This window comes from Corapipo altera, unplaced genomic scaffold, assembly GCF_003945725.1.
Source record: "Corapipo altera isolate COAL_440 unplaced genomic scaffold, ASM394572v1 63, whole genome shotgun sequence".
Lineage (NCBI taxonomy): Eukaryota > Metazoa > Chordata > Aves > Passeriformes > Pipridae > Corapipo > Corapipo altera.
The window spans coordinates 4530991-4553469 of record NW_020884928.1 but is presented as its reverse complement, the minus strand read 5'-3'; the positions used below and the strand labels follow the sequence as shown (position 1 = coordinate 4553469).

Here is a 22479-nt window from a genome sequence, read left to right as displayed (position 1 = left end):
TTCCTACTGTGTAAACAGGGGGTACGCGCAAGGACAGGCAGGATGCTCACAGCCACCGACTCTCATTTGTACTTGGAGCCAAGACTGGCACAAAGCACTGCTGCACCTCACTCCACGGGGCTCCTGGGAACGGGGAGGGGGCCCAGCGCCGGGCAGCCAGCCGGGCGGGGCCCGCAGGAAGCCAGAGGGGCAGCGCTGTCGTCCCGCTCCCGGGCCGTGGGGCAGCGCTGGAGTCCCGTCCCGGTGCCCGGCCGTGGGGCAGCGCTCCGCTCCCCTGCGCTCTCTCACTCGCCCGCCCTCCGGGCTCCCTGGCCCCTGGCAGCCCCCGCCACCCCCCTCCCGGCCCGCTCCACCACTCGCTCCCGTGCCCGGGAAGTCCCGCCCCGCTCGGGGCGGTCGCGGCTCCCGGCCAGCCCGGGCCCTGCCGGGGTGCGGTGCTGTCGGCGGAGGCTCCGTGGAGGCTCTTGCCTGTGGGGTGAGAGGCGGGTTTCGTGACCTCCCGCGGCCCAGAGCCGCCCCCCGGGCGCGCCCTTGGTGCCCTCGGCCCGACAAGGCGCCCGGGCCGGGAAACTTCTCCGGAGTTGAGGGGCGAGAGCGGCTTTCTAGCCCTACGCTGCCGGCCCGGGAGAGCCGGGGCGGGAGAGCGGGAAGGGCTGGCGGTGCCGAGGGGCTGGGCAGCGCAGGGGCGGGTGCCGGGGCTCGGGGCCCCTGCTCGGTGCGGGTCGGGGCTGTGGCGGGGCCCGGCCCAGCCCCGGCCGAGGGGGCGGCTGCGGGACGAGGGGCAGAGCGTGGCCGGGACAGGGCGCTGAGTCAGGAGTGTAAGGGGATGAACTCCTCCTTCTCTCTGGAAAAGCGTTTCACAGGACCAGATGATAGTTACCAGCAGAGTAACCTTCGAGCTCAGGCGCCTTAACTGTGTGAGTGCAGCTACGCTGCTATTTTTACCGCTGATTTTTAATATTTGTACTGTCATAACAAGTTAAATATTGGAACTACGTCCCCTCTAGTACTTCCCTCCCGACAGTCCCCGAGGGTGGCTCTGGGAAGGAACAAATGCCTCAATCCAAAACTAGGATCTTCAGAGCCTGCCTGCAGCTCACTCTCCATCTGGAAGCACCCGTATCCCTGTGCAAGATGCTTCCAGAGTTGCTTAAGCTTGACAAGGCTCAACGGCAAAGCGCCAGACTTGCCTGTGAGCCTTGTTGGGATTCACACACTATGCATGTTCTCCGTGGCCTGGGGCGTGCTGCCCTTTACAAGCCACAGCTGTGACAGACTCTGCTCTCTCCTCCTCTTGCATGGGTTTGGTGAGTGCGGAGGGGAGTGCAGGAACGAGGGAGGTTTAGGTCCCCCTGCCAAGTCTGCTTCAGTACTGTAGCCAAGCCACTGCTGGGCAGTCACCTTGTGTGTTTGGCAACCCCTCTGCAGCAGGTCTTGTATTGTGATGAATTTGACCTCAAGTTGAAGCATACAAGTCCTGTTGGTGAGGAACTCAGATGAACCTAGCAAGTATTTGAATGTATATATGATCTCTAAGATACTTGTAAGAACAATTATTCTTTTTAGGTGTCTGTTGTTAGGGATGGTATCTTCTGTATGCTAGAGGCTTGTCATAGCTGTTGAACGAAACAAATTTTTAGCCAGAGGTCACTTGGATTTGGGAAATTTTATTTTACTTGTTTGGAATTCCCTTCTGCTTTGTGTTGAATACATTATTCAATGTTCTCTGTTGTAATATGTTCTGTAGTGTTTAAAGGTTGTTGCCTTCTTTCTGCTGGAGGCTGTTTCAGTGATGGGTGAAGTGATGCTTCTAATAGGTAGTTTTGTATCATTTTGTCAGGTACTTTGGGATTGTTTTATGAAAGAGTACATAAATGTCATTTATTATTATGAATGCCTCTCATGGTTTGGAATTTAACAGACATAATATTTACCATCATGTCACCATCGTCACATTCATTTTTGTAGTTGTAATCAAAGATGGCAATAATGGCATTCAGATGCTTAATTATATTTTATGTAGGTGACCAGTTCTAACTTATTAAATTAATGCATGGTGGAGCAGGAACAAGTGTCACTGCTTCCCTCTGTGGTTAGGGAGCCATCAGCTTGCTTCTCACACATAAAAATCAGTATATAGTGAAGCATATGGCACCAGTGAGTTCTGTGTTTATTAAAGGACTATTTCTCTGAACATTCTGTGAATTTTGTTCCTTATTTCACTTGATGTAGATCTAAAATGTTTTTCCCACCTTTCAAAACTTGAAATACTGAACAAGTTCATTTTTTAGTAAGCTGAAACGAAGACTTCTTAAGGTTCATGAAAACAGTGAGACTTCTACTTTCATCAGACTGACCACCTGTCTGGTAGGGGGAGAATAGAAATCTGTCTAAACTGTGGAAACCTAAGGTTCAAGTCCCTAGTTTGATTCAGAGCGGTTTTGAACATTTTTACATTTTCTGTATTTCTGGATAACTGGATTGCTAGCTATATTGGAAAGAGAAGGGAGTGTCCCATCTCCCTGGTTCTAAGTTACATCTTCTCAAAACTGGTAGGGTAGGTTTTCTTCTTTAATGTCATTTTCTGGTCACAAATTAGAAAGCTTCCTCAGAATTTTCTAAGGAGTGGCCATGTCTTTGGTCTGATAGTAATATATACGTGGATAATAATCCAAGAAAAGCATTTTATCCTAGCAACAGCTGGGATATTTTTTACAAGTATTTAACTGCCAAGAAGAAAGGCCACCACCATCATCCCTTATATGACAGCTTCAAGTAAATCACAATTTTTAACTTGGATGTCAGAGACCTGTAGAAACACTCTTCTCAAAGACACTCTGAAGCCCTAGTTTTGTCGAACCAAAGCCACAGGGTTTTTCCTGAACTAATTTCTGTGGAGGAGGGGGGACCAAAGAAGAATTGTACTGCTGAACTACTCTGCCTTTTTCTGCTCTTTCAGCATCTTACCTCAAAGTGTAAAAGGAGAATTGTTTTATCCTACAGTTGTCTTTGCCTTGTCCAGTGTCACTGCAGTGAGGATGATTCACCCAGTGAAAGGAATTCGACTCTTCCTTGCTGTGATTTGTGTACCTTCTGGCTGATGGGTCATTTTCAGATGGTTCTGGAAATGTTCGACTGGTTTTAATGCTTGAACTCTGGTGGTTTGTAAAGTTTATTGCAGGACTTTGTTCTTAGTTATTCACTTTAGACTGGGTAGCAAGGATTTTTTAATTGTATGTGTTGGTTGTTCCTGCTATTCCACTGCTGTACCCTGTTGGGGGTAAGAACTGAAAAACAACAGAAGTTGTGCAAGCAAGAGGTTGTTGACTTTGACCACTGACAAAGCATGCAGACTCTGTAAAGGCAGTCTCTAAGTTAAAAGATACTCATTGTTACACACATCACCTTTACATTTTCCCTTGACTCTCATTAACTTTTCTTTTGTGGGCTAGTTTCTTGTTAGAGCAGAAGCGGACCTTGAGAAGGGCGTTTAGGTTCCATTTCCTTACACAGCCATAAAGAACAATAACAGTAGAAACTCTGAGGCTTTTCTGAGGATGTTTTTTTTCCAGTAGGTCTTCAGGTTGGTTGCAAATTTTGTGAGGTAGTTGTTTGCAGTAGTGGGACATTGAATTTAGTTCTGCGCATCTAAGCTTGTCACTCACTAGTAAAGAAGGTGGTTTTCTGAAAGTCTCTGCTTATCTCAGTTGCTGCAATCTGCAGTATTGAATGAAACACTAAACTCAATCCCCATGCTCTTTTCCACCTTCACAGGTCTCAGTGGATCAGTGACTGGTATGTTCTGTGGCAAAGCTGACCTTGAGGTTCATTCATATGAATTTACTAGCTAGTAATGTCCAGTCTTGATCAGGAGGTAGTAATGCACATCAGTCATCCATTGCTTAGAGATTTGTGTGGTGAGAAGGGTGATATCTGTTCTTTGGTGTCTTAGACCTCCATCCCTTTTCTCCTTATTTCTGCATGTAAAGATTGTAGAGTGATTTTATGTGGCTCTTGGTGATAGGGCTGTACAACTGAATGATAATGCTCCGCTCAACATGCTTACTGAAATGTTTAAGGTCACGTGAAAATCTGTGTATGTGACCTTAAGTAGAGACAAAACGAATGAAGGTCAATGAGAATAACAGCAAGAGTAGTGTTTGATGTATACTGGTTTCAAATTTGAAATTTAGAGGGAATGAAGACTGGATATCCATTTCTGAAAAGCACAGGCTTTTTCCTACTTCCTGTTGTCCTAGCAGGAAAGAGCATATGTGCTTGTAGCCCAGAACCCATGAGAAGCAAATATGATTCCATTTAGTCTTAAGAATACAAATGTATGTATCAACATGCAGGACATAGCCCATATTTGCATATAGCATAATGTGACTTCAGTTCTGATTTTTGGCCTAAAAACACTATGTGTGCATGTAAAATATAATTAATGTAATGTTTGACCCTGGAGGAGAATTTTTATCTGACCTTTTATTGAGAGTAATTTTGGAAGCTGCCCAAAATGTAAAATCCCCTGAAGTTCTTCTAAAGGAGATGTTAATGAAAAAACACTTACGGGTATGCTGGTCTCTCTGAGGAAGAGAAACTTCAATGTGACTTTGCTTAGAGAAGCCTAGATTTTGAGACTGTTATCTGCACAGAAATAAGGTAAAATAGAAGTCTGACTGTTCTAGTCACAACAGCTAAACTTTAACCAAATTGAAAAACTGCGCATAGTACAAAGTGGCTTAGATTCTGCTTCTTGGGGCAAATCACTATTGGCATACACGGTCATATGCTGAGCACATGTGCTTGCTTTGATCCAAAGGTTTGGCCTCAGTACTGAGGGGCTGCACTTGGTCTGGTGTGGCAGTTCAAATGTAAGGAAGCAATCTGGTTTTTATATGTGACCCTCAGACCAGGTGAAGCTGGAAGGTCTGTCTGTCTGCCACTAACTGAGCCACGAAGGGAATACGCAGTAAGAATTTTCACGTACCTTTCAGGGGAGCATTTAAAAGCTTTGCTTCTCACTTACCAGCTTCTCACCCCAGAGTGTGCTTTCTGGAGGTTCTGAGGTCAGGGGATCAATATATTGGCTCTTCCCATAGGTGTACTAGTGTTTAAATTTCTCTTAAAGTTTAAGTGACTGCTTTTAGGCTGTAAAACATGTAATGTAACTCAAGCAGTGTAAATGGTGTGGTGTGTGTACTTGCATATTTTGCTGAGACTTCCTTTTATCACTGTAGGATTATATAAGGCTTGGGCTAAAGCTCTCCTAATTTTTTTTCATAGCACATACAGTAACTTTTTATAAAGTCTTAGTATCCCTCCTCACTTCCGTAGCGTAAAGATTTTTTGGTTGCTTAATGCATATATAGAAAGTCTAGTGAAAAACAATATTTAGTGTTTCTTTTAGCTTGACTTCTTAAGGAAATATATTCTTCTGAATGGTTTGCGGACCAGAGGTAAGTTGTTGAGGGCTACAGCATTAACCCACTACTCTGAGTGTGTTTTGTGAAAAAATGTAGCAAGGTAAGGATAGATGATGCTTTTTAAATATTTAAATAGGAGGTCTCTAGGCTTTGAATCTCTTGGCCAATTTCTACCTGGTTGAGAGATTACACATATCTGAAATGGTGAGGTTCTTACTCACTGCACGAAGATACAGCCACCCAAAGGTGGGAAAGTGCAGGTGTCCCACTAAGGGAAGAGCTGCAACATATGCTCCTGTGGGGTTAGACAGGATCTGTGTAGGAGAGAGGCACTGTAAATGTTCCCTTCCTCTCTGATAAGAGCTTTATTCAAGGCATGAAAGTTCTCCCATGTGACATTGTTCCTTAGGACACAAAACCTTGCCTCAGTGTTGATGCCTGTGTTCATACTAGTGTGCCCTTGTCCCCTTAGTAGACTTCTGCACTAGGCAGGGGGCCATACTATGAAAAGTTGTCATGATTGAAGGTAGTTTAAAAAAAAAAAACAACAACACTACTTCTGAATAGGTAAGATTATTTTCCTTGGCTCATTTTTCTGAGTTAGCTTGAAGTTCAGGAAATCATGATGATCTCATAGTTCCATTTTGGGAGAGGAAAAAGACCAATGTCTCTTCTGACCAATGGCAATTCTGAAGATGAGGAAGAACATTTAAGACTTGAATGAGAATAATCTGTCACCTTCAGAGCAGTATATCTGCCGTTTCTGCAGAAGAGACAGAAGTTTGCCCAGCAATTTGCATTTTGTCAGTACTTTTACCCCATTTTCAAATTCTGTTTCTTGGGCAAAATAACCCAAAAGCAACATAAGATAAGCTGTTGTCTCATGTAACATAGAGACAAACTAGTGGTGGTGTAAGGGCGCCTGTGTAGGAGTGCAATGTCACAGGCTGTTGGACACCTTTGCAGGGACTGACACAGAGGTAATTGCTGGACTAAATGGCAGGTGAGCCTGTGTCTGTGCTGGAGCAGATGCAAATCCAGTCATACTGCTGCTCTCACCCAGCCAGCTGTGGTGAGCTCTGCTCCACAGCCCCTGTAGCTGTACTTCCCTGACGCTGTGCATGAACAAAAAAGCCATGCTTATTTGAAACCTGTGTATGAGAGAATGTTTAAGGCATGTTTGTCCTGTAATTAGCACTTGTGAATACATTTTTGAAGAAGGTAAAGCAGATCTGACACCCATCTCTTGGAGAAGTTAGAAAACTTGCTTGTCTACTGGGGAAGAGGAAGAACCGTGCTGGCAGTATCGAGTTCCTTCCACCCTGTAAACCTCTACAGGGTTGGCGGAAACAGGGGGAGAGAAGTTAATTTTTTTAAATTCTTCCTGACATAGTCTACCTGTGTTCTCTTATGCTCTGCCTCACGTCTTCCTTTGTCTTGCTGACTTTTTCCCTTGTCGCAAAATGTTTATATTTAGGGAACGGTGAGATAACACAGCACAGGCTAGCTGATGGTAATTACCTGAAGATGTGTCATATATTTCTAATTTGTGGCTTTTCCATGCTCTGTAGGGGTTGCTCAAAGTAGAATTGAATGCTCAGAACATTTCCTCCATCTGTAAATATATAGTGAACCTGCACTATGTCACATTTCCCAGGACTGCATGGTTAAAAAGGAACGACCCGCTTAAAATGCTCTTGATGCAGCCAGGGCAGCCCTTGTTTCTAAATGGCAGCCGTATTTAACTTTTTCTGGATACAGTAAATACCTCTTGAGCCATTCTTTTTGCTTTTTTGTAAATTTTATGTCACAGCAGTCTGGATTTAGTGTTGCTGTGATCTCACATTGTAATGTAACGGCAATAAAATGATTCCCATACCAGTCTACAGAGAATCTGTGCTAATGCCATTAAAATGTGCTTACCGAATCAAAACAAATGCAGCATTAGCATGTGGAAGCTGTGTTTATGCGATTATAATGTTTCAGCAATATGAGATTACTGTAGGAAGCAACTAATCCAAACCCAAGGAGACTTCCCATTACAAGACCATTAAAATGACACAATGACTGAAGCGCAAGTTTCAGATGGGAAAAGAGGAAACACAAATCTTGTCATCAGTATTCAGGCAAAACATCTATTGAACTCAGTGGAGTTTTTACCAGACTCAGGAATGCAGTACCATGACCTTTTTAGCAGCAAGTCTCTTTTAACAATACCTCTAGGAAAAATATTTACTTCAGCAATATTTAATAATTGATGGTGAGAGTTGTATTTTATGTACCATACATAAAATATGGTGGTTGTAAAGATTTGTCCAGAGTTTATCACAAAACTGTTAAGGTATTGTTTCAAGGCTGTTGTGAAAAAATACAAGTTTTGGTTATATCTTAAGGCAGTTCTCATTTTGTTTTTGTCTGAATATGTAATTTTCAGGAAATATTTATTTCTCTCTTTATAGAGCATCTGGAGGACAGAAGCCTTGGTCTATGCAGGAGCACCTTCGTAATACCACCACATAAATTAGTGATTTTCAAAACCAAAATAGCTATTATTTCCATATATGAGCCTACCTGTTTATCTTCCATCATAGAAATCAGCACCTTTCCCTCTCACATCAGACTGGGTTAAGATTGAGGAAATATAATTCACATGTCCTGTGTAGGACCATCTAGAATATACTTGTCCAAGATTGTTTCTTGGCTCCCTCCTTAGTCCATGGAAAGAGGATAATATAACAAAAAGTAACTTGTCCTGTCCTATTACAAACACTCAAAATAGCCTGCATGAGTTGCCTGTGAATATGTCTTTCCATCTCCACTATGAAAATGGTCTAGATGATTGCTCTGTAAAAGACATACATCATTTTAGATGGCTAAATGAGGTGATATGAATTCAGTCCTTGGTGTATGAAAGAAGAAACTTTTTCAAAAGAAAGTTCTGTGGAAAACGTGGCATGCGAGTCATTAGTAAAGCATATGATAGTTGATTTTTGTAGTAACATATACATACTTAAACTAAGCAGCAATCTTTACTCCTTTTAAAAGCTATTTGCACCTAAAATCTGTTTTAAAAACACTCAATTAAATTCTGATTCCACTAAGTGAATCTTATTAGGAGTAATGTATCATTATTGCATAATGAGGGTAGGCTGTCTGTGTAAATGACAGTAGGGAAGATATCAAGACAGTGGTTTTAAAAATTATTCCAGTCACAGGTTGTTGACTGTCTTTATGTTTTATAATTCTTTTATTAAAAGCAGTGGGTTTCTAAATCTGTGTTAGTAAGCAGGCACAGGCATTAATATTAATCATATTTTTCATGCAGATAAAATTAGACCTACTTTAAATGCTGTTTGTGTCAGTTTCCATTTTTGTGATGGTTCTTATATTTATAAAATCCTTCATCTCAATCAAAAGGTTCTGTAAATTCTGTATGTGAGCTGTAATATGAAATCTAGAGCCTAAAAATCAACAGGTTTGTGTCTACAAGAGAAACCTGGAACTGGTAATTTTAGATGTTTCCTGCTGTTATAAATCAGAAGACAGCAGCCTCAGGCTATAAGATGATCTCACATGTGCAACCACAGGTCTTCATAATGGGCGAACCAGATTAATTGAGGGTAGTCTAAATTAACTGTGTCAGAAAGGAATTAGTGGGAACAAATACTGAAAGTCAACTTTTCATCAAAGGTATAATCTGAAAGTGAGCAAAAATTCACATTCAATTAGAGTGGCCTTTTTTAGTAACTACACTATTAAATAACTAAGTAACTGAAGTGGAAAATTGTTAAGGAAACAGACTGTAATCAATTTGTGCAAGTTTTATCAAAAGAAGTTAAATACTTGTATATTTAATTGTATGAAAAATTTGTATATAGGTTTGTTTTGCTAACTTAATAAATTGATTGGAAAATTCTCAGTGAACATGGGGAAAGAAAAGTGTGTCTCTGATGCAGAGTGTAGTTATCACTCTTTATGCTGTCAGGGGTTTACTGAGTGCCAGAGTGTAGATATTTAACATTTAAAATAAAAAAGGCAGAAAACCCAAAGGTAACGCTTAGAATTGTCATTCACTTTGCTGTGCATGTAAGAATGACTCATATCATTGAACCTTCTCCAGAATAGTAGGTTACTCTGTAGAACACAAGCCTTGTTCAAGGATGGAATTAATGACTGGGTTGGACAGCTTAATTGAATTGCAGTGAGCAGCAGTTTCTGACTGAGACAGGTATTTTGCTTTTAATTGTTTGCTTAAAAATAATATTTTCTGAAATCATGCACTTCTTATTTGGCAAAAAAATAAATCATTATATTAATCAGCCAATAGTCTGTTCTATGAGAGTAATTATTCTTCTGCCTTCTCAACCAAGTTAACACACTAGTTTAAAAACGAAATTCCTGAAAGAACAGTTCTTCATAAGTAAGTCTGCTTTTACACAAGGCAAGTAAACATAGTCAGTCGTTTCTTTCTTATGGATGGCCAAGTTTTCATGTTGCAAGAACTGCCAACACTACAGACTTCACTAGGCAGGCGATAGCTGCCTTTTCCAGGGGCTGGGTCACTCTTGTGCATTGGTGTTCTGACAGTGACTGCTTCTCCTGAGATCAAAGTACCTCCAAAGAGGTCTTGATGTTCCTGTGCCCTTTGATATGTAGAGTTCAGTGCCCTTCAGATTTCAGTTTTTCTGTCATCCTGGTGGATTAACTTTAGCAGTTAAAAGGAAAATGTCCTCTGAGGGCTTTACCAGTAACAAACCCGTGTTTATGACATTATTCCCTAAAAGGGAGACAGGAATGGGAAAGACCTCTCTCTTTAATCAATAATGCATGCTCTAGTTAGTCCTTTCCTCTGGACATGATTAAACATGTATTTTGTTTCATAACTGATGATTTTGGTTGACTAGGGATTTTAACTATATATCCTCAAGCCTTTGTGACTAGCATCAGGAAGATCTAACATGAACTCCTGCTCCCAAAAGGAAAAAAAAAACCAAAATCCCAATGGGGAGAGCTGCAGATAATTCCAACCTGCAGTGAGTCAGGCCAAACTGGCACAGGGCCTTTGACATGAACCAGCTGCAGACAGTAGCCTCAATGTTTGTCTTTGCCACTGCTCATTTAAGGTTTTGAGAAATATCACTGTTTCCTTCATGTTAGAGATGAATAAAAAAGTGTCTGAGATGCTGAGCCATATAAGTTAAGTGTTAGATTAAGGTCTGTACTTAAATGATAAAATATTTGGCCAGTGAAGCACTTTGACTTCTCCACCGCTCTTTGGGGGCCACACTACATCTTTTGCAACTGTTGTCAGCCTTAGAGGAGTTGTCCTGGGCTGTTCCAGACCTCCACAATGCAGCTGCAGGAGAACCTGAGCCCTTTTGAAGCCAAAGGAGCAGGTGATCACCCCCATCCCTGCATTCTGCATATAGAGGAGCAGACAAGGTGCCCAAACACAAACAGCTTCCTTGGTATCTGAGGGAGACAGTGAGTCTTGGAGGACAGAGATAAATAAACTGAACATACCAGTAAGAAATATTCAGCCTTGGTGCCAAGTGTATTCATCTGGTGGCTCAAGCTGACAAGAATTGACAGCTGCTGAGGAGCAATGAATCTGAAATGAACATACAGTGGTTGTTACTAAATAGGAAACATTTGTCTTAATGTGATGCTGACTGCAGCACAGTAAATGATGATGATTTCCTTTACTGGAATGTGATGTGTTTACGTTGCTGGAGTACCAGCACAAGTGCAGTTGGGTAAAATCAATGCTTTGGTTTTCATCCTGACCACTCTGCTGCGAACAATGTTTGAAAACATCCCGGGCGAATACACACAATGTGTAAGTTATGTGTGTGAGAGAGAGGAGGGAATTGCCTGAGAAAGGTTTTCTGAAATGTTTTTGTTTCCTCTCTTTTTCCTTCTCAGACTCTTTTAGGATCTGATTTTTTTTTAACCTTTTGTTGAAGAAAAATGCCTTCCTTGAGAGGGAAAGTGCAGACTGTCTTGGGCCCTGTGGAGCCAAACTGCCTGGGCTATACACTGACTCATGAGCACTTGACTATGAACTACAGCAGCTGTTTTTGTCCACCTTCTCCAGGCCAAGAGCCTTTGTCTGATGGGCCCATTGAGATGAAGAACTTGTTTTGGATTAAGCAAAATCCCTACAGCCATAAAGAAAACCTTCTTTTGTATCAGGAAACAGATGCTGTGAAGGAGGAGCTGTTGCATTTCAAAGCAGCAGGTGGTGGGACTATAGTGGAAAACACAACTACAGGAATTGGTCGGGATATGAATACTTTGAAGAAACTTGCTGAAGAAACTGGAGTTCATATTATTGCTGGTGCTGGGTTTTATGTAGATTCCACTCATTCTTCTCAAACACAGGCCATGACAGTGGAGCAGGTAAGTCTTAACCATTGCTTGAGTGTCCCTCTCCTGTGAATTATCCCTGGGTAAGCCAAAGTTGGACAGAAGTTCCAACAAAATAGATGAAATACAGAGGTTCTCAATGTGAAAAACTTGGGAACAGCATTACTGCTTGTGTGATATTGTTGGAAATTATATAACTTTCCTGATTTGTTTAATGATCCTAATTAACCTTTTAATTAGTTGTTTTAATTAATCATAGGTTGTGTGTTAGGCCTTAAATCATTTTTAGCCAGCATATAGCAAAAGGTTGTCATAAGCAACTTTTTTGAGAACATAGCTTGGGAAAAGTACTAAAAATAAGTTTTCTTAAAGTTAACCTTGATATCCTTCAATGAACAAAGCCCATGAGAGAAAGATGTACTGTTGAAGCTGGACATCTGGAAACAAGGACCTTTTGCAGAAACCAGCAGATAACTAAGAAGGTTAATAAAGGCTCAGTATTTGTATTGGAAAATCCCTACCAAAGGAAAAAGATACTAAAAAGACTAAAAGTGTGAACTAATTAGCATAAGCAACAAGAGATTTATAACCAGTAGTGTATAGAATTGTAGTTAATGAAAGGGAATTATATAATTTAGAACCAATGGACATTAATTTCTTTGTTAAAAATGTATAAATAGGTGAAAAAGTGCTGTATTGGTGTCTGTATGGAGACAGGATTTTTGTGGGCCACATGGACACCCAGCTCTGCAAATAAAGAAATGCCTTGCTTTCTAACACTAAAAAGACAATATTAGAGGGTTCTTTTATTTCCTATGATTTCTGAGGTATTTGGCAACAATATAGCTGGAGCAGCACTACTTGCATGTGCTGGGGCTATCTGTCAGCATTTCCAGTTCTTAAGCTCCATTTTCTCAGAGGGATTTATTATAATGCAACGGTAAAGGGAAAATAAAGTATTTCATGTGTGGACATCTGGTACAACACCAATTATCTGGCTTTTTTTACTATTTTTAAGGAAGGAGTATATCTTTGCTAGCTCTTTTGTCTTTTTTTCTGGCTAATTGTTTCCCAGTGAGTTTACCCAGCATTCTTGTAAAAAGCATAAATAATCGCAATATTTATAGGTCAGTTGTAAATCATTGGTCTGCTCAGGCTGTGTGTTATATCTCTCCTCTCTGTCATTTGTCCAGGCTTTTCAGGGGAGTCTACGTCAGGTTGTTTGTATGGTGCCCAAGACAATGTGTTAATAATAACTGAGGTCCCCAGATATTCCTATAATAATAAATATTCATTCATCTTTTATTAAGAAAATGTGATGATGGAGACAAGAGGGAACAGAACTCTCCGAGGCAGGAGGCTGTGAATGTGAATGAATGGAGCTGAGAAAGATTTTAAAGATCTGTTACAGTTCACAAATGAGTCAAATTTATTTTAAAAATCAATGGTCAAAACTTGGGCAGTGCTGCCACCAAAATTAGACCCTAGCTGGCCCAAACTGTAACAACAGTCCTGCTTTTCCTAAATGTTTTTCCATCACTTGAAATTTGATACAAATAGTTTTCTTGAGGCAAAGGTTTCCCTTCTGTATTTGGGAGATTGATGGAGACCCACAGATGTCCTGTACTGAGCACTTCATCCAGTCCAGAAGGCAGGTCACCATCAGAGCCATTTTTTGCTCAGTTCTGAGTGTATGCTTAAGATGTGTGGCCTATTCTGGAAAAGAATAACTAAAGATTTTATAACAAACTACTTTTATTAAGAGATTCTGATGTCTTTTCTTTCCTGTGAATATTTTAAAAGCAAGCTAATTTTGACCTTGTAAATTTGTAAGATAAGCTTTGTTTTTGTGGTCCTGAAGTCAGCAGAGCTCCTCTTGTTTTACATCCACATTCCCATAAGCGGGATTTGCCTTAAATTTGTCTTTACAGGGTCTTTGCCAGAGTTTTTCCCTTCCCTGTCTGAATGACAAGGTTTCCTTATTCTCTGAGCCCTTGTTTTGCAAGAAATTACACTGAATTGTGTCTGGAGCCAATTCACGAGTGCAAGGCACAGGTTTGGGAATAAACTAACTTTTTCTTTTAAAGAGAACTTATCTCAGGCTAAATCACAGTACAAATTATATGTAGACCAGTGTTCTTGGCAAACCTGGACAAATGTGCGAACGGATACTGTTAAATTAATTTGCTTCTCTCTTTATTTTGGTCTTCGTAAATGGCCGGCATAACATTAGTTGACAGAAACCAGATTTTAACTACAGTGTTTTCACACACCCAACTGTTAATTAAATAAGTTCAGAAAGACCTTGGGAGTATAACAAGTACAGTGTCCATAGGCCAAATTTGATGCTATTTAATACAAATAGTATTAATAACCAAAAATCTCATTTTCCTGTTCTCTAGCTGACAAACATTATTGTTGATGAGATGCTCAAAGGAGCGGATGGGACTAACATCAAGTGTGGTGTGGTGGGAGAAATAGGTTGCTCCTGGCCTTTGACTGAGAGTGAACACCGTGTGCTCCAGGCAACAGCACATGCTCAGTCCCAGCTTGGATGCCCTGTTATCATCCATCCTGGCAGGAGCAGTGACTCGCCTTTCCAGATTGTCCGCATTCTGCAGGAAGCTGGGGCTGATGCTTCAAAGACGGTCATGTCTCACCTGGACAGGTAAGCAGACTATTCTGCTGTCCATCCAGCAGTGTTGCCACAGCTCACTGGGGTTTACGGAACTAGGCTGGATATAGTTGACATGAAGTATTACCTTCAAGTTTACTGTCTTAAAAATAAGTGCTTTAATAGAGCTTGGTTGGCGTCCAGCACTTCAGTCAGGATCAACTTTTAGATTCCTATTGATGAAGAGGCTTTGGTATTTTAAATGCTCTCTTTGAAAGCCTGGGAGAGAGATTAGGAGTAACTGTAACCACATTTTAAAAATCAGAATTCCATTAATTTGTATCCCTGAACAAATCCCTGTATTTACAAAGCATTGGACATTGAGCAGCTCTCACCAAATTGGGTGGGAAGTTGCTGGGCTTCCAGCGTTTTTGAAAACTGGATCGCTCTTAAGGGCCTTACCAAAATCTCTCAGAAGCTAATGGAAAACTTGATTTTGCTGGATTCTGGGTCAAAGCAGAAGGCAAATTTTTAATGTTCTGCTACCAGACAAAAGAAATATTGCTTAAAAAGAGAATAGTTGGGTTTTGAATAGTTCATAGTGTAGTCCGGGTAGCTAACTTACAGCTTTCTCAAGAACAAAACCCAGGAGCTCCACATCAGGCATGGAGAGAAATTGGGATACTTTTTTGTCTCCAGCTTAGAAATACAGCCTCTATTACCAAATCAGTTTTGTATGACCTTGTGTTGCTCACGGTGAGCTGGAATATGTCCAAGCATTGATTAGTTTGGCCAGTTGCTGAATAATGGAGACTGTTTGTGGTCATATGATTCTCAGCAATTGGATTGTTTGCCCTCAGTGTGACTGCAGTATAGGCAACAACACTGTGCTCCAGATTTCTGATAGTTGTAGGCTCTAAGAGGTAGCAACTTGAGCTACAGGTGTTTTGTAGGAAGCTCCTTGTTTTACTTATAAATGATACAGACTTCCTTTATGTATTTACCTGCATTCCATTGTATCTATGGCTGTATTTTCCTTCCCTTTTTAAAGAAAAACTGATCACTTAAATCTTCTAATGAAAGACAACTGAGAAGGCTGCAGATATCAGTACTTACATAGCCATTTTGATAAAACATAAAGATACAGTTATGGTTTTTTGCCTTTATACATTGTTATAAATTGTTGAATTAAGTATTTTAAGAATTAAGTAATTTATTGGTGGAAGTTAAGCAATATAAGCAGGAAAATAGTCAAGACAGTGGTGCAGTTTCACTTACAGCCACTGATGCACAATATGACATTTCCTTATATCTCTTTCTATCATTACTTTCACACATTCAGGTTGGCACTTGCTATAACATAAACTACTGTGAAGTTTGGCTTTCCAATGTGCATTTAACATTTTAAGTCTCCTCCAGTGAGAAAAATCCATGTGGGAGCATCCCAGTCCTTTAAATGCGAGATAAATTTGTACATAGCTCCACATTTCTTGTCTGCATTTGACGTAGGCAGAATGGTAGTTTGCAAGTGGATTTACAATGAAATGATAAAGCTAAAATACTGGCTACCATGTTTTGCAATTTAGCATCTTAGAACAAAAGGTAGCAAGTGTCCATAATGGAATATGTGTCCATATGGTGCAGTTAAAGGTTGGGAAGCAAAAGGTATTGAGCCTTGGCTTTGACCATTCATTAGGGGTTAAGGTTAAAAAGGTATCTTGGTAGGGGTCAACATTCATTCACTTTTAGCTTTTGTTAGAAGGCTCACAGCAACTGCTCTGAATATGGGCTTCATAATGGTTTGGTGGCTGTCCCCATGGGGATTTACAGATGAGGCCCAAACTACAGAATGCTTCACTGTGTCCTTTTCCATGAGCTCAAGGCAGCTCAGGTACAGTGTTGCCCAAACATCCAATTCCAGCGCAGAGATCCGCAATCTGAGCTGGGTACTGCTGCTGTTGCTACATCCCCATAGCTCACAATGGGACCCAGTGGCTGATGAAACTAAGCTCTCCAGCTCTTCGTTGGGACAGAGCACCAAAAGCATGGCAGTAACAATAGTCTTAAAAAGAAATTGTTGGGCTGTGATTTTGAAATGTATTGTTGGGTGTTTTTGCTATGTCCACCAGGACTGAATACTCTTGGTGGCTGTCTTCCCATGAACCAAGCAGGGCTGGATCTAAAATAACCTGTTGTCTTGCTCTGCACTTGAAAAACTCATTTGGTAATAAATGTTCAGTCTCTGTAAACTGTAATATTTATTTTAAAATAACATTTTTTATTAATTACAGTTGGCAAGTCTTAGACTCCTGCTGATGGCAGGCTTGTTTGAACAAGGGTTTTGTCTCTCTCAGCCCATCTGTTCCTCCTACTTTTAGTCCCGTTGTTAAGTCATAATATTGAAAATGTGACATCAGTCATTTCCATAGCAACAGACTGTGATGTAATTGTATAGGGTAAAACTGCTTTGTGATATCAATATCTACAATAATAAAAAAAAAATTAACTACTGCCCTTTTGGTTAACTGTGATGTTCTTGTGGAAACTTGGTTTTTAATTAGCTGAAAAAAATTGTGTTGTGGCTATAAAGATTAAATTGTATCATTTGAGTGGTTTTGGTTTCCTTTGGACAACTTACACACTTGGTAAAAATGGTTCAAAGAAAACCCAGAATATTCCAGGGAGCTCTTATTTCTGTTGCTGTTCTTTTCCAAATGGGTGATATGTGTTAGAAGCTTTGTTCCTTCACTTTTCAAATCTGCTGTAAAGCCCATGTCCCAGGTACTCACAGTGCCATTATATATTTTGGTGAGAGCATTTCCTTAAGGCGTTCTGGCCAGATCCCAGTGCAAACAATGATATATTGCTGTTCTAATGGCAATCTAGAAACATCACTGTACAGAATAGAAACTAAAGACAAAGTTGTGTATTACCGGTGTGTGATGGATGAAACAAGCCCTGGATGGAGCTGTCTTCTATAAGTCTTTTGGGAAAGTAAATCTGCTTTGTGTAAGTAATCCATTGTCTTTTTTTTTTTCTAAATGTCACTATGAATTAACCTCCTCCTTTAATGTCCTTCCTGGTTAGGTTGTCTGTTGAGAGGGTTAATGATATCAAAAGTAAGTAACTTTCCTCTTTCCATTTGAAGATTATCATAGATGTTTTCATTATTTCATGGGGAAAGAATTGGGGTTTTTTTGGTTTTTTTTTTTAAATGCATGAAATCCCAAATGAATGTGAGAAAGACAATACTGTGTATCAGCTTAGATTGCATGTTTCAAGTAGGAGTCCTGTTTTTCAAAAGGGTGAATTAAATCTTAGATTATTGGTTTTTTTCCTTACAAGTAGGAGGTCACAAAATTACTGTCCTCATGCCATGAGATATTTTACTCCTGTTTTACAGTGCTGACTCTGTGTTATATATGTTCTACAGGACCATATTTGATACAAAGAAACTTCTGGAATTTGCTAAACTTGGATGCTACTTAGAGTATGACCTATTTGGTACAGAATTTCTTCACTACCAGTTCCATCCTGATATTGACATGCCGAGCGACAATGAAAGAATTGCAAGGTATCTGCTCCCATGCAGTTTAAGCTATAGCATGGCCATTGACAAAAGCATATTATTGGTACTTAAGACCATCACATAGTGATTCTGCTTGCTGTTCAAAATTGTCTTCTTTCGTACTAAAATAATGCCATTTCCCCCTGCTGCAGTCACAGCCGTAGAGCAGCATGTATCATTTCTTCTATCTGCAGAGGAAGATGCAGAATCATAGTGTTGTACAAAGTTACTTGAGAAGAACATCAAAAGCTTTTTTAACTTTATCCTCCGTCTTACTTCCATGCTGATCTGGCTGAATTTTATAAATTACCGCATTTATACCGTCTGTTTAAAAAAAAAGGCTGGTGATACTGGATTTGTGTTAGGGTTTGGCTTTTATTTGAAACATAGCCTTGGAAACCTAGTGCTGCTACTAAGCATCATCTGAGCCTGTTATATCTCCTCAGTAGTGTGCTAACCCAGCAAAACTTCCTGGTTGTTTTGGGTGGTTTTGATCCTGTGCTTCTCTCCTGAAAAACTACCTTTTTTTTTCCAAGCACTTTATCACCTTTCCACCCCCTTTCCTTTTGCCCTTTCTCTCTTTTGAAGGATGCAGGTCCTGTCTCCTCAGAACTCTCATGCTCCTCACACTCACTCACAATGTGAAAATATTGGCCCCACTGGCAGGATACCTCTTCCCTGCTTCTCATCAGCACTTGCAGTCTCAGCTCAGCTGCACAGCAAATCTGTTGTGCTGTGCTAACACAAGGTATTGCCAAGAAGATGCATTCTGTGCAGAAACTGTCTGAGAGAAGGTAGGATCAGCTGGGAATGGGCACCTCACTCTTTCCACTCCATCTGGAGGTGTGATCCTTCTGTGCTGTTTGTCCACAGTGTTTGTGAGCAGTGAAGTGGCAGGTTTCTGAGGGTCGAGGTGCCATCCTGCCTGTGTCTTTTTACCTTCCAGAGTCAAAAATGGTTCTTATGTTCTCCTTGATGAGAAAGATTTTATGATCTCTGATCACTAATGAAGTAAATTCTAGCTTCCACTTACATTTCAGACATAGCTTCTCTCCCCCTCATTGTCAGATTAACCTTGAAACTAATCTCTGTTTTCAAACTGTTCCCTCCTAAGAAGGTGCTGTGGTTACTCTTCCACTCACTGCCAAGCATTTGCTGCTGCTTTTCACACTAGGAATAGTTTCTCTCTCTTAACAGTGCTCTCAGTCTGGCACTCAGTATTTTAAACTGTTGCAATGAATCTGCAGTTTTCACATTTAGAATGGATAAAGTTGCTCCCTCTCCTGTGCCTCCTCCCCTCTCCTGTGCCATGGAAGGTCAGCTTCTATGGAAGCACTGTGGAATACATATAGAGAACTGGACTATGCCTTGGTTAACAAGTGCTTGTTCAACCGTGGCAGAGTTTTCATTCCATCCGTAATACTTGCTCAGCCACTGATGTCTCTCCTTAAACTCTTTGGCATTTGAGTATTTCTTGCTGCAGGCTGTTCACAGGAAGAAGTGACGAAAAGTTTGTCTTCTCATTGTATGGTGTGAAAATGTGCATTTGAGTTAGAAACGCCCCTAAATGGATATTGATGCACCCACGATGGACTCGAGATGGCAGTGGCAATATCCTTAGGGTTTTGTTTTGTGAAACAACTCAGAGAGGTAGAAATCAAATTGACCTCTATATGAAAATACATAGGGGAAAAAATATCTTTAGGTCTTTTCTATTCAAAACATAAACTTATGTAGTCATAATGTATCTACTGAACACAGTTTAGCCATCTGTGTACTTCGGCAGTTTGACTGCAATCTACTGCTAATGCAAGTAAAATACTGATTTTTGTTCAGGGACAGTTTTAATTTGAATCAGAAGAAAGTACTAACTAAACTTAAAAGAATGAGCAAAAAGGAGCAATGAATACGAAATGGAAAGGATCATATGCCTCCTCAACCCGTGAAATTAGTCCAAATATGAAAGAAGATGATTCTAAATGATGTTTGGTCAGCAAACAACTTAGCTCCCCCAGTGCCATTGCTCTTACTCTCTGTTGAGAATTGGAACAGGCTGCCCAGGGAAGTGGTCACAGCACCAAACCGAAGTTCAAGAAGCGTTTAGCTCTCAGGCACATGGTGTGATTCTTGGGGTGTCCTGCAAAGGGTCAGGAGTTGGACTCAATGGTCCTGATGTGTCCCTTCCAACTCATCATATTCTATAATACTATTCTATAGTCTCTCTGTATTTCAGGCTGGAGTAGATACTTGTGATGTTGTAATGCTATGGTGCACATAGTGTTGTGCACTCTGTGGCACTAGTTATGGTGTTTTTTTCTGAAAGATGATAATATTTGACCAAAATCTATCCTATGTGCTTTCTTCCTGCTGCCCATATTGATTAGATCCTGCTACATGTATCTCCTCATAACTAATTGCAATAAAAACTGACAGTAAGGGCTTTCAGATACAGTGTAGTTACTTATAAAACTAGTATCTGTTTTCTTGTTGATCAAAGCACAGTCAGGAAGGTAAGAATCACAATTTCACAGTGCTGGTAAATGACTGAATTGGAGGCCTACATGAGGAACAAGCACTTTCCAGGTCTGGTCTGTCTGTCTCTGCCACTTCAATGCAGGATTCTACTGCCAAACTAAACTGAAGCTTACTGGGAAGCTTAACAGTTGTGTAATACAGGTGTTCAGACTCACCTAATAAATTCTAAAAAATTAGCTGATCAAGGATTAAGGCTACCTGAGTGAAACATGAAACAGAAGGACCTATAGCAGTCCTGATACAAGGGAGTGACCAGACGGATTACTTCTTTTTCCAAGCTGACTTGTCATTTTGCCAAACCTGTTCAGCTGGGTTGCCATATTCACTCCTCTTATTTCCTGGCACATGCTAGCACTGTGCCATGCCAGTCTTATTTCTGTTCTTCCTTTAATGAATATCTTTGAAATGTGTTTGGATGATAACTGTCTATATGGAACATGATGGTGGCAACTTCATATTTTTATTAACCTGGTTTGCTAAATGGGATTTAACTGAAGATGTGGAAGTATTTGTGCAATTGAGCCAGGCTTCTTAAAGGACCTGTCACACACAGTCTGGTCATTAGCAAATGTAATTGGATCAGCTTTGTGATGGCAGCAAGAAGTAACCTGCTGAGAAGGAGTTTAGGTAGGAAATTATTACTTACTCATATATATAAAACCTGTGTCCCATGCATGGTGATGCTGAAGCTCTTGAATTCCTCTGTGAACTTCATGGGACTGGGAATGCAAAACCATGTGCCAAATGGAAAGAGTTTTCCTTCTCCATTTTGAGATGTGTGGTGGTATGTTTTCAGACGTGGGTTTTTTTCATGCAATAAAAAATGTGTTTTAATTTCAAGTAAATATAAGGAGTATGTTTTCTGAGCACCTAAAATAACTATATTCTGCTATAATAGAGTCCAGCAGTACAGTAATATAAGAAATGTAAATCCTGGTTGCTTCTGTGCTGTTGCAGAATGAGAACTTTCACTGACAGGTGCGCTTTTAATTTTTCAGGATTCGTACACTGATTGATGAAGGCTATGAAGACAGAATTCTGATGGCTCATGATGTGCACACCAAGAACAGGTTGATGAAATATGGAGGTCATGGATATTCACATATCTTTGAAAATATAGTTCCTAAAATGCTAATTAGAGGCATATCCCAAGATAAAATTGATAAAATACTCCGAGCAAATCCAAAGCGGTGGTTGACTTTTAAGTAGGAATAATGAATAATTATTCCTGTTCTGTAGAGAAGCTTGATAAAATTCAAATTTCTTTCCAGAGAGCAGTCATTTTAAAATTTGGTTCTTTTCAGAGAAACTGAAAATTATTAAGGAGATGCAAACAAACTGATTATAAATTTTCTTTTTAATTAGAACATCAAAATTGAGTACCGTCTCTGCATCTTCTCCCTTCTGGAAATTTGTTCATGAGTGATTTACTGAATAGGAGCCTACCCCAAAATCTTTTTCATAGAAATTTTAAAATAATTGTTTCAAGAGCGTAATCTAATACTATTACTGAATGTTACCCCAAACTACTTTTGAAGATGCACCACCTGGACTTTGAAAGAAATTATGGTTTTCAGTTAAGTTTCCTGTCTCTGGGGGCTGATTTTAATCTTTGTAACACTGACAATCTTCTCATTATCCTTGTATTCTTTGAGTAATGCTTGATGAAAGGTCTGTAACTTTTAAATAGCTTCTGTAGACAACACAAGGCAAAAGAAATCTCAAATAAATCTAAAAAGGTAATTTTTTTTTATAGTTTAACAATTTACTTAATTTTAACTGAAAGTGTAAAAAATACATGGAAAAATATATTTTTGAATAAAGCAATTTGATGATCTCTTAAACTATGTGCAGTATTATTACAGATGTCTTTTTTTAATCACATTTTTTTTATCATGAACTTTTGGAATCTCACAGTGATCATGTAAAACTTGACACAGACCAGCTTCTTTTTGTAAAGATGCAAC

At 40.2% G+C, this 22479-nt stretch overlaps 1 protein-coding gene across 20 annotated transcripts; it reads left to right on the top strand.

Moving 5' to 3' along the window:
* The first annotated feature begins 269 nt into the window (after positions 1–269).
* On the top strand, positions 270–22359 carry PTER (phosphotriesterase related). Of its 20 annotated transcripts, XM_027658632.1 has the most exons (8): positions 444–475; positions 864–917; positions 7886–7929; positions 9547–9654; positions 11352–11828; positions 14198–14463; positions 17843–17983; positions 21511–22359. In XM_027658632.1, exons 5-8 carry the CDS (start codon positions 11397–11399, stop codon positions 21719–21721), a joined length of 1050 nt encoding a protein of 349 aa, XP_027514433.1. In that variant the 5' UTR covers positions 444–475; positions 864–917; positions 7886–7929; positions 9547–9654; positions 11352–11396; the 3' UTR covers positions 21722–22359. The 20 variants fall into 20 exon arrangements, with proteins under 20 accessions (XP_027514446.1, XP_027514449.1, XP_027514451.1 ...); XM_027658633.1 differs by lacking the exon at positions 864–917 and having other exon boundaries at positions 402–475; XM_027658635.1 differs by lacking the exons at positions 444–475; positions 864–917 and adding an exon at positions 1192–1431.
* The last annotated feature ends 120 nt before the right edge of the window (positions 22360–22479 follow it).

Excerpts from the sequence above, each read along its gene's own strand:
- PTER (XM_027658639.1), top strand. The coding sequence starts at position 11,397 with ATGCCTTCCTTGAGAGGGAAAGTGCAGACTGTCTTGGGCCCTGTGGAG. Across the intron at positions 11,829-14,197 it reads AGGCCATGACAGTGGAGCAG|CTGACAAACATTATTGTTGA; the intron begins GTAAGTCTTAAC and ends CCTGTTCTCTAG. Across the intron at positions 14,464-17,842 it reads GTCATGTCTCACCTGGACAG|GACCATATTTGATACAAAGA; the intron begins GTAAGCAGACTA and ends TATGTTCTACAG.